Raw genomic sequence first — 15,187 nt, 5'->3', positions numbered from 1 at the left:
AAATTGCGTAAAAGTAATTTAATGTCTTTTCATTCAGGCAGAAGGGGAAAACAAAAAGGAGGGAAAAGATTTCTTCCCTTAAAACCGCCTAAATATTGTGAGCGGAGTATGGTTGCAGATAAGCCTTGTAAGGATTGTGAAGCTTGTTGGAAATTATGGTTGTAAAATTTAATTTTTGTACTTGAATAAATAAATAAATAAAACAAAATATGTGGTCAATTATAATAAATCATAAATAATACTTTGAATATGTTCACCCTCTTATTAGACCAAAAAAAGTCGGAAATTGTGTTCCAAACATTTTGTTGACTCGACTATTTGATGAGAAAAAATAATAACAGATGTAAAAGTCAATTTTTTTCCGTGGGTCTTCAGTTATTTATTCTGAATTTGAGATTCGGTACTTAACGTTCTGGAATTTGGATTCCAAATCAAAATTTAAATTTCTGAACATGACCCTACCACACTCACATGCGTTTGGTGAACAAGGCAGGTGTATAAAAGAAAAGTAAAAAAACAAAAAAAGCGTGTAGTGCTGTAACCTGACGTATCACTGCCTTTGTTGGCGGAGAGACTGGAATCCTGATGTTTGCGATTGGGCGAAGGAGAGTAGGCGTGAGCCGCCGAGTCATTCCTCTGGTTCTCCAACTCTACTAGACTCTTGGCAGCCGGCGTCTCCGCCCCCTTGTAACCTGTGTAGGTCCTAAACAGGTTATACACGGTTAGGACAGGACAAGGACCTCCTAGTGGAATAAGGTGAGTTATCAGTGTTTGGTGTGCTTTTATCGAATGTGCAGAGAGTAATATTGTAGAACACAACAGTAAGAATCAAAGTCTCAAGCGACGGGATTTTAATATTGGGAGTAATATTTTCTATTTGAACTAATAATGCCTTCTGGCTAGGTACACATTACTTTAGACTAGGGATGGACGGGATTGAATTTTTAGTTCGGGACGGGACGGGACGGGATTTTTATTTCCTTCCCGATTTTCGGGACGGGACGGGACGGGATTTTTTTCTGTGCATAAAAAGAAAGTCTTGAGTCTTGCAGTTACCAAAAAAAGGCACACAAAATCAATCTTTACCGTTTGTGGCACTGATCTATAAAAACCAAAAAATGGGTAACAATCTTTCAGGTACCTGTAGAAACTTGTGACTCGCGGTCGAAAGGACTCGCGGTCACGGTGCGATCGTCGGTATGACTCACGGTCACGGCGCGATCGTCGGTATGACTCCGCGGTCACGGGGTGATCGTCGGTATGACTCCGCGGTCACGGCGCGATCGTCGGTACGACTCACGGTCACGGCGCGATCGTTGGTATGTCTCCGCGGTCACGCCGCGATCGTCGGAATGACTCACGGTCACGGCGCGATCGTCGGTATGTCTCCGCGGTCACGGCGTGATCGTCGGTATGACTCCGCGGTCACGGCGCGATCGTCGGTATGACTCACGGTCACGGCGCGATCGTCGGTATGTCTCCGCGGTCACGGCGTGATCGTCGGTATGACTCCGTGGTCACGGCACGATCGTCGGTATGTCTCTGCGGTCACGGCGTGATCGTCGGTATGACTCCGCGGTCACGGCGCGATCGTCGGTATGACTCACGGTCACGGCGTGATCGTCGGTATGACTCTGCGGTCACGGCGCGATCGTCGGTATGACTCCGCGGTCACGGCGCGATCGTCGGTATGTCTCTGCGGTCACGGCGTGATTGTCGGTATGACTCCGCGGTCACGGCGCGATCGTCGGTATGACTCACGGTCACGGCGCGATCGTCGGTATGACTCACGGCCACGGCGTGATCGTCGGTATGACTCCGCGGTCACGGCGCGATCGTCGGTATGACTCCGCGGTCACGGCGCGATCGTCGGTATGTCTCTGCGGTCACGGCGTGATTGTCGGTATGACTCCGCGGTCACGGCGCGATCGTCGGTATGACTCACGGTCACGGCGCGATCGTCGGTATGACTCCGCGGTCACGGGGTCATCGTCGGTATGACTCCGCGGTCACGGCGCGATCGTCGGTATGACTCCGCGGTCACGGCGCGATCGTCGGTATGTCTCCGGGATCACGGCGTGATCGTCGGTATGACTCCGCGGTCACAGCGCAATCGTCGAAACGACTTCGTCTCCTGCGTTCGCGGACCTATCGCTCGCAATAGCGGCGTCATCGGCACTCGCGAAGCGGCAAAATCGCCGGCGATCGGACCAAATCCCGTCCCGAAAAATTCCCGAATCAAATGTAATCCCGTCCCGATAATCGGGAAGATTTTTTTCCCGAAAAATTCCCGAAATTTCGGGACCCGTCTATCCCTACTTTAGACCACTTGTTTATATGACGATATACCACACTGACAACACTGGATACCCTAGAACCTACTTACTACCAGTGTGCCTCTAAACTTGACTCCTAGGTTGTACCACATATCAGGTATAGCTTTTAAACATTTTTTTGTTCACTTATACAAGTACAAACAATTCAAAAGTTTAATTATGTCACTTATGATTACAAAATTTGCCAAAGGCTTTAGAATTTAGAACCATATTCTTGTGCTCGTCCCATTGCTTTGCTTGGGGGAAGCGACTAAAAGTAAGAAGAATAAGTAAAGTTCACACTAACCTCTTTCTGAACACAATACAAGCGCAGAGAGTAAAGGCAATAGTCCCCACCACTCCTGCTATTATAGGGACCAGGATCCCATACTGGTTGATTATAGAGGTGGTTGGTTCTGGAATCATCTCCAAGGGAATCATTTCTGAAAAAAAAAAACCACAATTGAATAAAACTTTAAGTCTCAAAAATTTAATTGTATTGTGCTTGAAAAAAACTACAGTAGACCCCCTCTTAACCGACCTCGTATTAACCGATAATCGGATTATCCGCCTTCGATCGTAAAATAATACAGTTTGTTTTAACCGACCTTGCTTTGAGAGCAGCTCGGTTTAACCGCCGCTTTCTAGGAATCTCGGCATTTCCGCTCCCACGCTGGGCGATGAGAACTGAACCATACGCTTATCTCCACAGGATATGACTAAGAATAAATTATTTTGTATTGATCACAAAAATTATAGCATAGCCTATTGTCAGTTTGTCATCATCGTTCTTAGCGTGAGCACATCTGATCTGATTTGTTATCTGTATGGCAAATTTATAACATCATAAAGTGTGCGTTACCTGATTATCTTATCACTGGAGTAAACAAACAGAAACAACACAACTTGTAGGGAGGGCAGGGAAAGGGGGTTTACAACTCCAAGGTCAAGATAGTTTTTGTGCCTGGAGCCTCCATTGAGAGGTTATAAACATCCTGTCTTGTAACAATATGGTTGCTTGCATCTTTAATTTCGACAAAAGGTTCTGTACTGTATCAATTAATACATTACAGTACTAAAGTTATTGAAATATTTTTATTGATAAATTTTTATTGACTCTTGCCTAGTATTATAATATATTCCACTGAAAGTAGGCCTATTTGACTTAACCGTGTTTTGTGTTTATTTGTGACTTTTCTGTCAATATGAAAAAGGAGATAAGAGTAGTTTATTTTATAAATAATGCAAGTATGACTTCAAAATAATGATTATATAATTCCAAATGAATAGCACTTCATTATATTATGATTTGAGGGATTGCCCGTTTTAACCGACCTTTTGAGTTATCCGACCTAGGTCCATTACCATTAGGGTCGGTTAAGAGGGGGTCTACTGTATAGGTAATTTAAACTACCAACCTCCTGTTTTTGACCTTGTGGCAAAGATGTATTCTCTTCTGGTAGTTCCAGCATCACTATGCGCTGCAACTTTCAGCAAATATCTGAAAATGTCAAACAAATTAAATCAATTAATCACCAATTAAGCTGTGCTATTGATATAATATTCTAGTGAAGCAAAATTATCAACAAAGAGAAACCCCTGAAGTCAGATCCTTTTCTTTTCACTTTATGTGTGGAACTTTCTGTTAACTGGCTTAAGGTGATTCCACTGTCTCAGCATTGACATGATAATAGCAATTTGCCAATCATCGATTCAACCAGAAAAACCGTTATCCTGGCTTCGGTCCTGGAAGAGTCTGGATAAGAGGGACTACTGTATTCATGATGGAAAATGTCTGCTGCAATTATTCTTTGAGTCCTATATTGGGTCTAACTCCACCAAAACCTTTTGTTCTACATTTACTAAATCACAATCATAACATTACCTGGTAGCGGGTAGCAGGTCAGTAATCACAACTTCCTCCCGAGGTGTCACACCAGCACCCACAATGCTCCACTGCGCCTGACCCTGCGGCTTGTAGGCGACGTCTGTACTGGTGATGGGACAACCCGAGGAGGGCCAGGACTCCAGGAACACTGTGGCGGAGGTAGCATTCACCAGGATCAGATCTTCTTTCTCAGGTGCGGGGGGAGCTGAAATGTAACGTAGTTTTAATTTGTGAGAGAAGTCAGTGTTTTTAAAGGTGCATAGCTTGCCCCAGCTGTTCTTGAGAATGGATTGTACAGTTCGTTTCGCAGGTGAAAAAACAGCTTGAGCATGTTGGCTATGTTTACAAACATTCAGTCACCTGGGGGTTGAAGAAATGAAAGAAAAATCAAAACTAATAACTCCATTCAATAGTCAATAAAAGATTTGGATATGATAACCTATATTATCCTTCTTGGTGCTAGGAAAATGTGTTCATCATACAGAGCCTGCCTGCTGTTTTGCCATCTGCCCACGCATGCGCACAACTACCTTTTGCTACTACGTATCTTTTTGTTTGGTTTTTCACTTGCATAATGAACAGTAATTCATGGTCCTGGCTAATAACTTATCTGAATGTTTACAAGTATATTTTTAAGCATTTTGTACTTATATCCCATGTTATGTTTCAGTTTTATTTTTAACCAGAGTTTTACTTAGGTACACTTACGACGAGACATTTGTACTTATTTTCAATGTACCTTAGCCAGAAACAACGTGACACTAGTGATCCCACTTCATTCTCGTTATTATTGTGGTTATAAAACTCGCCTAGTAAAAAAATCATGCGATCCTGAGAAAAGTTAGTAGCTTTTTGACAATTTAAAGCTGGGCCCAGCTGTTCTTGATCATTTAGCTTTTACTGATTAGTGATTTTTTTTAATTATCCTGGCATAAGAAACAGCCTATATAGTCAGTGAAAAAGAAAAAAAAAAAAAAAAAAAAAAAACTTATCTAACTCCATTCTACACTCATCTCACATTGATATCCACTCTTGTATGTTGTGTTCAAGGGTTGATTGATATTGTACAATGACCACTTTGTTGATTGCCCATTGTAGATTGATTTCACCTGTCCTACTTTATTAAATGATTGACTTTTTTTAGATTGTTGTAGATTGATTGCATGATGATCACTTCATTGATTGATTGCCCATTTTAGCGAATTTCCCTATAGGGAAGTAGCTATTACCGTAGGTCTCATGGTAAGACCTAGGCCCGGGACCGATTTACTTTTTCATTTTGATGTCCCCAGAGGCCAAAAACACCATTCGTTCAAATTTTTATACATCTAAATATAGAGATATATATATATGTGTGTGTCCATCCGCACGATAACTTGAGTAATTTTTGTCCGATTTTGATAAAATATGGTTTGAAGGTGTAAGGCGGGATAAACTTGAATGAGTTCGCGAACCAGCATGATCGGACTATGGGAACGGGGGTTTATGGGGGGTTTTATGGGGTAAAAATAGGTTTTCCCATTTTTGACCCTAAAAACACAAAATTTCACAATTTCTTTTTAAACCATTTTATGGAGCTTAAAAAAACAAATAATTTAGTATATTGTGACGGGTAGTCACCAAAAATTATTTTCTAAATTTTGGGATTATATTTCAAAAGTAAAAGACCTGGTAAATGGATTTCACAATGCATATACCAGTGTCAGAACATTGGCATTTAGTAGACAGAATTCTTGATGACACGTAGCTTGCTCAATCGACCGACCCACAAAAACCGTAGACTTAGCAATTGTGCTTTGGGGAGACTGAGGTTGAAGTTGACCGAAAGGAAGACACTTGGCCCCAGTAATCTTACGGGGACACTTCGCCGGTCTCCAGGTTTTAGGCTAACTTAACCTTTTAAAGTCAGTGATTGATTGATGTTAATCGTAATCATTCTTATAATAATAGATTTCATTTATAATTTGTGTGAATAAATATAGTGACTATTAAATTCCTGTTTGAATATAATAACGTGTCAAAAAGAATTATAATTATTAGAGTGTTATATATAAATTTCATTTGCTTAGGCCTACTTAAATAAAAGGAGCCTGTAATTATTTTATCATCCATTTTTATTATTGTTTTTATTATTATCTTTATCATATCATATTGTCCATCCACTTTATTTGAATAATGATTAAACATTCTTTTACCTCTCACTAAAGTATTCTTATTATTTTCAATCGATCCCGGTTACGCCCCGGGTAAATGGGTAAAAAAGGGTTTTCCCATTTTTTACCTTAAAAACACAAAATTTCACAATTTCTTTTTAAACCATTTTGTAGAGCTTAAAAAACAAATAATTTAGTATATTGAAGCGTTATTATGCGCCTAATTGTTACGGAGAAAATTCAAAAAAATTGTAATTTTAAAATTCCCATGTTATTCTTATGGAGAATAAGTCAACTATTGTGGTTTGCTTGTTTATGAACATATTTTGATCATATTTGGAAAATACATTAATTTCTTCCTAAACCACAGTACCTTTTAACATTTTACATTAAAAAAACTTTTTTACCCTCCCTGTTGCAGCAAACCTAAGTAATCATTAAACTAATTCTGTTTAAATAGGGAATAAATGTGATATTTTTAAGGAGACATTTTAGTTTGAATCCAATCAGGCAAATGGAAATTCGCTAAGTCTGCAGGTTTGCTGCGGCGTGGGTATTATAAACTCACCCTCGCCTCTAGTAGCCGCTTGTACAGTCTGACTAGGAGTTCCGAGTCCCACAGCGTTGGATGCTTGTAAGAAGATCTCGTAGTTTGATCCACAAGACAGCTTCTCTAGTGAGAATGTTCTTCTGTCAGAGTCCAACACTATCTGACGCCACTCCTCGCCTTTCTTGCGGTAATGAAGATGGTAACCTGCAAATTAGTTTTGTGAATTAAATATAAGTCGGATAGGGTTTATTAAATTAGCCTACTTATTTTTGGGTACACCACAGGGAACTAAGGTATAGAGGAAATATTCAATGGTACACTTAAGTGGTGTCTAGCACTAATGCTGGTGTCTAGGGGAATGACCACTTCGCCATCATGTACTACAACGCTCACAGTGGATGAAGACCCTGTGCACTGTTTGAATTCCTGCACAGTGCTCACTGTTCGGGCTCTTCCTTGCCCGTCACAAGTATATTTCTGGCACAACATTCCAGAGCTGAAAGTGCACGGTCGTCCCATAAGATTGTTTCCTCTGTACCTTACTTCTCGGTAGGTACACAAACTGTTGAACTAGGTTAAAAAGACTCATAACAGTCTCTCAATCCAAATACGTCACATGTGTCTCTATGAGACCATTGTATTAATCAACTACAGTTGCTTGCTGAAAAAAAACAGACAGCATTTTTATGCCAGAAGCTTGACGCTAACCAGAGGATAAGTGCTGCATTTTCCACAGTACGAAACAGCTGTATTGCACCATTCTGATGAGTAAAATGGTAACATAAGTCTTTTTGTTCATTTTTACAATCTGTATGTAACCCTGATGTGAGTGTCCTTAACAAGTTTCCGATGTCGTGTCTCACCTGTGATTGGACTGCCCCCGTCACTCATCACCTTCCATTGCAGAGCCAGGCTGGCCATGGTGTTGGCAGGCACAAGCAGTTGAGGTGGGCCTGGTGGCACCAGTACCACCACCTGATAGACCACCTGATCACGTCCAAAAACGTTCTCCGCATTGCAGGTGTAGTTGCCAGCAAGGTCGGAGGTGAGGGGACCCAACATAAGAGTGTACTCTGACAACACTCTGGAACATAGGGAACATTTTTTGACAGTTTTCTTTTTGTTTTTATGATGATAAATTGGCGTTACATGAGAGTTTATTGTGGGCATTTTCCATTACGATTAGTAGAAAACAAGTTTAGTGGACGTTTTGGGGCCTGGAATCTGATCATGTACTTTAGGGGATAAAGTACAAAAGATCAATATGGTGGGTGTCAATGATGATGACTCTGTGATTGCGGGATTATAATTTAGCTGTATGGGGGGAGCTTCTTCAGCCGACTCCCACAACGGTGCTATTAAATAATAACACAGGCCTTTTTATTCCCACGAGAGACCCATCATTAATTTGTTCATTATGAGAATCTATGTTCTCTGTATATTTGTGTGAACATAGCTCCTTAGATGACTGTTGAAATTTGATATTCCCATCAATGGCATCTGCATGATCATAATGCAAGCATCAAAACTATAGTTGTAGTAAACAACTAGATTGGACTGGGAGGAAATTGAAGGTAGATTAAAAAAAAACACTATACAGGGTGTCCCACGTAAGGTGTCTCAAATTGATTACGGAAAAACGGCTTAACATACAAGGGTGAAATAAAATTATTTCCCACTAAATTGACCCCAAAGATTAACGTAAAAATATTGTTCTTTTGAAATAATAAACATTACTTGTAGCATATCACAGTAAAGCTAATTTCATAACAAGCAAGAAAATTCAACCGGAGAAGGGCTAAGTGCATTGGTATAGGAAACTCGGAATATTAAGAAAATATAGATTTTTTCCAACAAATTGCTACCATTTTGAAATGGAAATACATAATTGATTTTCCTGTTTTGCCAAAATGTTTGTCTCCTAAATACATTTAAAATTATGTATAACATGACATATGATTACATTTGAAAATTCGAACTAGTGACCCCTCAGTTTTTGGCACACCCTGTATCAGAAAAAAGTTAAAAAAATATTTTTAGGTTAATCCTTGGGGTCAATTTAGTGGGATATAATTTTATTTCATCCTTGTACGTTAACCTGTTTTTCCGTAATCAATTTGAGACACCTTATGTGGGACACTCTGTATATATATTGTCTTACCAGTTCAGGGGCAAGCCACAACAATGAGTAAATTAAAATTCTCACCTGAGGATGGGAACAGATTTCACATCGTGTAACTAGGTGAAACTAATTACTAATTGTTTAGTGGTTACCTGAAGTCAGGGCTGAGTGGTGCTCCAGTAGGTCCGCGCCAGATACGCGAAGGCGCCGGGAGACCAACAGCGTGGCAGCCTAGACTGAGAGAAGCACCGGCCACACCTACCATCTTGCCAGAGAATCCAGCTATACGAGCTGGCACTGCAACAGAGGAATGTGACTTCAATAAGTGATGAATTTTTTCAATATTTTTGTATGCTTAAGTGTCTAATCACTCAATCCGTCAGTGATACCCTGGAAGTGTTTTCCCAGATTGATGGTTCCATGAATAGTCTGTAAGTTTTTAATTGTTTGGTTTTAGCGAATTTCCGTATAGGGAAGTAGCTATTTATATGTTATAATTGCTTAAAAAATAGCTGACTGTTCTAAGCTTGCAACCGTGTGTAACTGCTTAGTATTGGTTATGTAGTTAGGCGTAGCGTACAACCACTAAGTGTTTAAGCCTGTCAATAGTCAATGGTTTAAACATTAAAGCTGTAACTGCTTATTTTGTAAAGGCTGTCATTTTGTGTAATTGTTTAGTTCCTAAAGCCTGTAATTACTTACAGTACATAATTACTATAATTGAACGTAACTGGTAATTGCATGGAGTTGAAACCCTGTAACGGAATGTAGTTGCTTGTTTTTGAACCGCTTAATGTTTTAAGCCTGTAATTTCTCACCTAATTTCTAATTGTCTAAATCATATGTAATTGTAATTGCTCTGTGTTTGAAGCCTGCAGTTATATTTTTTGAGATTGATTTTGGCCTTTCACATCAACCGATTAATAATGGTCTTATTATACAAAAGTTTTACTGTAGCAAGACCAATAGTCTGTCTATCATTATTACTAGTCGATTCAAAATTAATAGGCCTATATATGTAGCAGCTGATTCACGTTTCGGAAAACCTCAGCTGTTCAGATATTGTTTAAAACGTCATGTGGAGGGGATGGATTTCTTACCCTAAAACCGCTTAGCACCTAGGTGTGCATTTTAAGGATAAGGATAAAGGATAAGCGTAGAATGAAGTGAGATGCCTTGTGCACTTTGCTACTGACTAAGACCAGCTGTTTCATCAACCAGTATCATCTATATATATAATTCCGTAAGTCAAATTTTTGTAAAGAAATTGTGAGTGACTGGATGGCCGTAGAAGGATGGGAGGGGTCTTATTTTAAAGGTCTTGACGTGAATTTTGAGGGAAAACTATTCATTTTTCTTATTTTTTTACCATAAATTCGCAACAGAATAAAACTTTTCCCATTAAAAAAACATGGGGTTTAATTTGTTTACATCTTTTGAAATTAAAACAGCTGTGCCACAGATTTGAAAACAGTGATCAATACACACATTTGGTTTACTTTTAGCCAGTCAACTATGAAATGTATACTATAATAAAACTGAAATATTGAAGATTAGTCGGAAAAACGTCTGCATTCTTTGTTTATATTTAAATCATATACTCAAGTTTCATTTTTTCATGCTTTTACGTTATTGTCGTGTTAAAGGAATAAACGACATAGAATAAATATTCTGTATAAATAATCAAAGAGTCGAAATTAAATCTAACTTCTGTTTTGTTTTTATTTTTAAATCATATGTTCAAGTTTATTTTAAATGATGTTGTTTTCTTTATATTTCTACACATTTTAAGGTTAAGGTTGTGTAAATATATACAACTAAAATAACCTATAAATGTTATTGGTTCTAAAATGGTGTATTTGCATTCCTTCGTAAGTAAATTTTTTTAGTGCAGTGAATATACAACGTAGAGTAATCATATTCGATCATACTTTTATAAAATCACCAGGGATTCAAGATGTTTTGGTATGTAGGCTGCTGGCTTTTCATTATAAGTACTGTAATTAATATGAACGCCAGGGGAATACCACATGGCGGGGAACTGTTCATAGGAACGACAGACCCCGTGTATGGCCAATTGTACATTATTGACACATCAACAGCAACAGAAATTCGTCAAAGGCGTCGAGAAAATAGTGACTTAACCCTTTTACCGCCACGGGCCGATTAGATCGGCCTTACGACATGTTGTGAAGACCGCCAAGGGCCGATCTCATCGGCCTAAACATTGTATTCGAAGTCCGCCACGGGCCGATCTCATCGGCTCTGCAATGTCGAGCGAACCCCGCCACCGGCCGATCAGATCGGCTCGGCGTATTTTTGATATTGCGCTGTTATTTTTACTAATATACTCGTAAACTTCATATTACTATAAAGCCTAAGGACCATTCTAGTTGGTTCCGCAGCGTAAATTATCTAAAGCTTTTATTATAGTATCCCAACAACACAAATGACATCGATCAAGTGGGCCGTGCCATGAGCAGACTGGCGATTGGCGCCACGCAGTCTGTCGCGGCTTTTACTGGCGCCAAACAGTCTGCAATGAGGTTTTGTTTACTATTACATGTTGTGATGTTAGTTTACTTTATTTAGTGCGGAAAACATTATTTAGAGTCTAGTTTTGTGTACGTTTTTGGTGTAAAATGAGTAAAAGACCGTGTCCGCCGTCACCACTTAGTGAAAACGCTATAGTAAACGAAATTCTAGCAAGTGGATACGACGTCGCTAGTGACGATGGTGAGGTGAACTCATTAGATGACCTGTCCTCTTCCTCAGATGAAATCTTTGACGACACAGACGAGGACCCAACCTACGATCCAGCTGAAAGACCCAATCCTTTTAGATTTTTAACAGATAGGAATAGGCCTAGGGTTTTAGATTTAGATATAAATGCTCCAGGGCCTTCAACCAGAGAAACGGTTGTACAACATAATTTCAACCAAACTGATGTTCACGAGCCTACTGTGAGTTATAGTAGTTCTGATGATAGCGATCCTGATGATCCCCCAATGCCCAGACCTAATAATACTCCACAAATGCTTAACGGACACGTAAATCGGGAACCGAGGGGCAGACGTAGTCAGGGGAGGGGTCGTGTTCGAAGGCCCCAGCCTGTAGGGCCCAGGAATAATCACGATTCTGACAGTAGTGAATGGGAGGAGGTTGAAGACGGTAACGATCATGAATTTCCCGCAACTTTCAACTTTGCTGAGTTGTCTGGACCAAAACACTGTCCACCCCGTAACTCACGTCCTTTGTCATATTTTTATTTGTTCTTTACAAATGTCTTACTAAACACTTTTGTTTTGGAAACTAACAAATATGCAAACGAATTTTTAAGGTCTCAACAAGGCAACCTGTCCCCTAAAAGCCGCCTAAGATCCTGGGTAAATGTTACACTAGAGGAGATGAAAGGATTTATTGCTGTGATCTTAAACATGGGCGTCATTCGAAAACCAACAATAGAATCGTACTGGTTTACCGCATCATCATCAAGTACCCCATGGTTTAGTAAGATGTTTAGCCGGAACAGGTTTGAAATTTTGCTCAAGTTCTTCCACATTGTTGACAAAAACACCTTACCAAAGCTTGGGGACCCAAACTACGACCCATGTGGTCGGTTTCAGTGTTTAATAGACCATTGTAACAGAGTTTTCCGAACGCATTTCACACCATATGAAAAACTATCAATTGACGAATCTTTGGTGGGAACTAAAAAGAGGATCTCATTAACGCAGTACATCCCAAAAAAAAAACACCATAAATGGGGTATCAAACTTTGGGTCCTTTGTGACGCCGACACCAAGTACTGCTACCAATTTTATTGTTACAAGGGGGCCAGATATGAAACTGAACGGGCTAGGATTGACCAGTTTGGGTTAGGATACACTGTCGTTGTAAAACTCCTAGAAATGGCCAACTTGTTACATAAGGGCTTCCACATGTTTTTGGACAATTTTTTCGTAACGAAAAAACTTGCAAGATACCTTTTTTCAAACTCAACTAATGTAACTGGCACAGTTCGAATTGATCGCAAAGGAATCCCCAATCAATTGCGTGGGAAATACCCAGTTGGGAAAAAGGTATACGTACGGAAAGGACCCCTTTTGCTAATGGCCTACAGAGAAAAGGCAACAAACAAATCTCAGTTTATTGTCCTTTCAACTAAATCAGTGGCAAGAAATGTACGATACACAATCCGTAGAAGTGGGAGGATATTAATAAAGAACAAACCCCAAATTGTACATGAGTATAATCATGGCATGGGCGGCATTGATGGAACAGACCAGATGCTTTATACTTACCTTGACGAAAGACGATGCATGAAGCACTGGAAAAAGGTGATTTTTAACATTTTCGGCCGAATGATGCTAAATGCATACGTCCTATATAAATTGAATACTGACAGACCAGTGGACCGCCTGCAGTTCCAAATTGCAGTAATCGACCAATTAGCTGAAGAATGGCTCTCTGTTAAAAATGCTGGGGTAAATTTAGGCGGGGGTGGTGATGGACCTATGAATAAGAAAGGATTTGGGGTAGAAAGGCTCGATGGTGCAAAGGAGAAGATATGTTCGGTCTGTAGCGGGAAGAACGACCCAGAAGGGAAGAGAAGGCGTAGCAAAACGGTGTGTGTGAACTGCAAAGCCGGATGTCACGTGGCTTGCCTCCCACGCCACAAGTGTAAACCGTAAACAAAAACAAAACACCGTGTTGTAAATATGTGTAAATATTATATAAAAGTGTGATTTTTAACTATTGTATATTTTTAATGTTTTGACTGTGTAACCAAAAACTAATTTTCTGTGCACATTGGATCATTGGGACAGCAGCAATAAAGGTAGGCTTACGATATAACTTTATTTTTTAATGTTTTTTCTGGGTTACAGTTACAAGTAATTGTTATAAACAGTGTTTTTTATATGTAATTTAATTTAAATGTTATTTTGAACACTAATAATTGCACTGTAAGAACCTAAATGGTATTATTGTCACCCAACAATACGAAACTACCAATGTTTTACAAAATTCAAGTTTTGTCAAAAATAAACAAGTTTTTCTTTTTCTCTTATATTTTTTTTATTTGTAAATATTTTGGCTTAAAATTTTAACTGTACTCTCATAAGATAATAAGGTTTAAGAAAAGTTATAGTTATTGTGTGGAAACATAATACAAATGTTCATTTTAAAATTTTAAAATCAAAATTTTATATAAATATTTTTTAAATTTTAGATTTTTCTTACAGTAACAATAAAAAAACAATGTATATGGTTTACAAATTATACATAGACATAAAGAACAAATAAATACGAACAAAATAAAAAAAAGATCATAGCTCTAGCTATTGTTTCAGCTGAGTTATGACCGTTTTAACAGATGTCATCAAATCAGTCGATTTTACAGCGGCGGTTTTCAGGCGTCGCGCCAGCTGACGGGTCGGCGACCTTCGCGCGGTCAGCTGACTTAGCGCTCGGCGGCCTTCACGCGCAATGTTGCATTCGTCCGTGGCGGTAAAAGGGTTAAAACCTGAAATATTGTCAAAACTAGCTGAAATTCTATTAGAAAATCCATTTGCACAAATTTAAAAAAGAGCTTCGGAAGAAATTGTTGTACAAGGGGACAGTGAGTTAGAACTTAGGTTTGTAGACAGGATAAATATGGATCGTCGTAGGTATAATAAGCCTACTGCAGATGAAATTGCAGGCGTCTTCAATTCAACTGAAGGCGAACCTCCAATGAATTTTTAAAATTCCAAACAGGGAAGCTTTTATTTATCCTCATTAACCACAAGACCAAAGCTACCTTAGTAAACCAGTATTTATTCACAAACAATGATATTTTTGCTGCCTTTTCATGTTAAACCACTGGAGTGATTCAAATTATTTATTGAAAATGACATCAACAAAAGCAAACAAAGAAGAACAACAAACTGATTTTTACACAAAAGATATGGTGTAGGGATGCCTATTCTGACACATAGATAATGTTATTCTGAGTTTGTTTAAATACCGGTATTGCAAAAAAGTTGTTTTACATTTGAGCTTTTTAGGGACTTATGTCCCTACAAGCCACTAGTTTAATTAAAGCTCAATGATCAGGAGCAGCAGGGTTCAGTCTCAAACCATCGAAAAGCTACAACACACAGGATCGAACCGGCG

The 15,187-nt window shown here is 39.2% G+C and overlaps 1 protein-coding gene across 1 annotated transcript in view; it reads right to left on the bottom strand.

The window, feature by feature from the left end:
- LOC128996634 (cell adhesion molecule Dscam2-like) overlaps window positions 1-15,187 on the bottom strand; it is a 55,560-nt gene that overhangs the window by 9,926 nt on the left and 30,447 nt on the right. The window contains exons 20-26 of the mRNA XM_054422040.1: window positions 9,181-9,325; window positions 7,770-7,990; window positions 6,925-7,110; window positions 4,201-4,408; window positions 3,734-3,816; window positions 2,623-2,758; window positions 543-703 (exon numbers count right to left, since the gene is read on the bottom strand). Of these exons, the coding sequence (XP_054278015.1) occupies window positions 543-703; window positions 2,623-2,758; window positions 3,734-3,816; window positions 4,201-4,408; window positions 6,925-7,110; window positions 7,770-7,990; window positions 9,181-9,325 (1,140 nt within the window). The remainder of the gene's footprint in view (window positions 1-542; window positions 704-2,622; window positions 2,759-3,733; window positions 3,817-4,200; window positions 4,409-6,924; window positions 7,111-7,769; window positions 7,991-9,180; window positions 9,326-15,187) is intronic.

This window comes from Macrosteles quadrilineatus, unplaced genomic scaffold (assembly GCF_028750875.1).
Source record: "Macrosteles quadrilineatus isolate MER2022 unplaced genomic scaffold, UCM_ALF_1.0 Scaffold_6__1_contigs__length_79288215, whole genome shotgun sequence".
Lineage (NCBI taxonomy): Eukaryota > Metazoa > Arthropoda > Insecta > Hemiptera > Cicadellidae > Macrosteles > Macrosteles quadrilineatus.
This window is presented reverse-complemented; position numbering and strand designations above follow the sequence as displayed.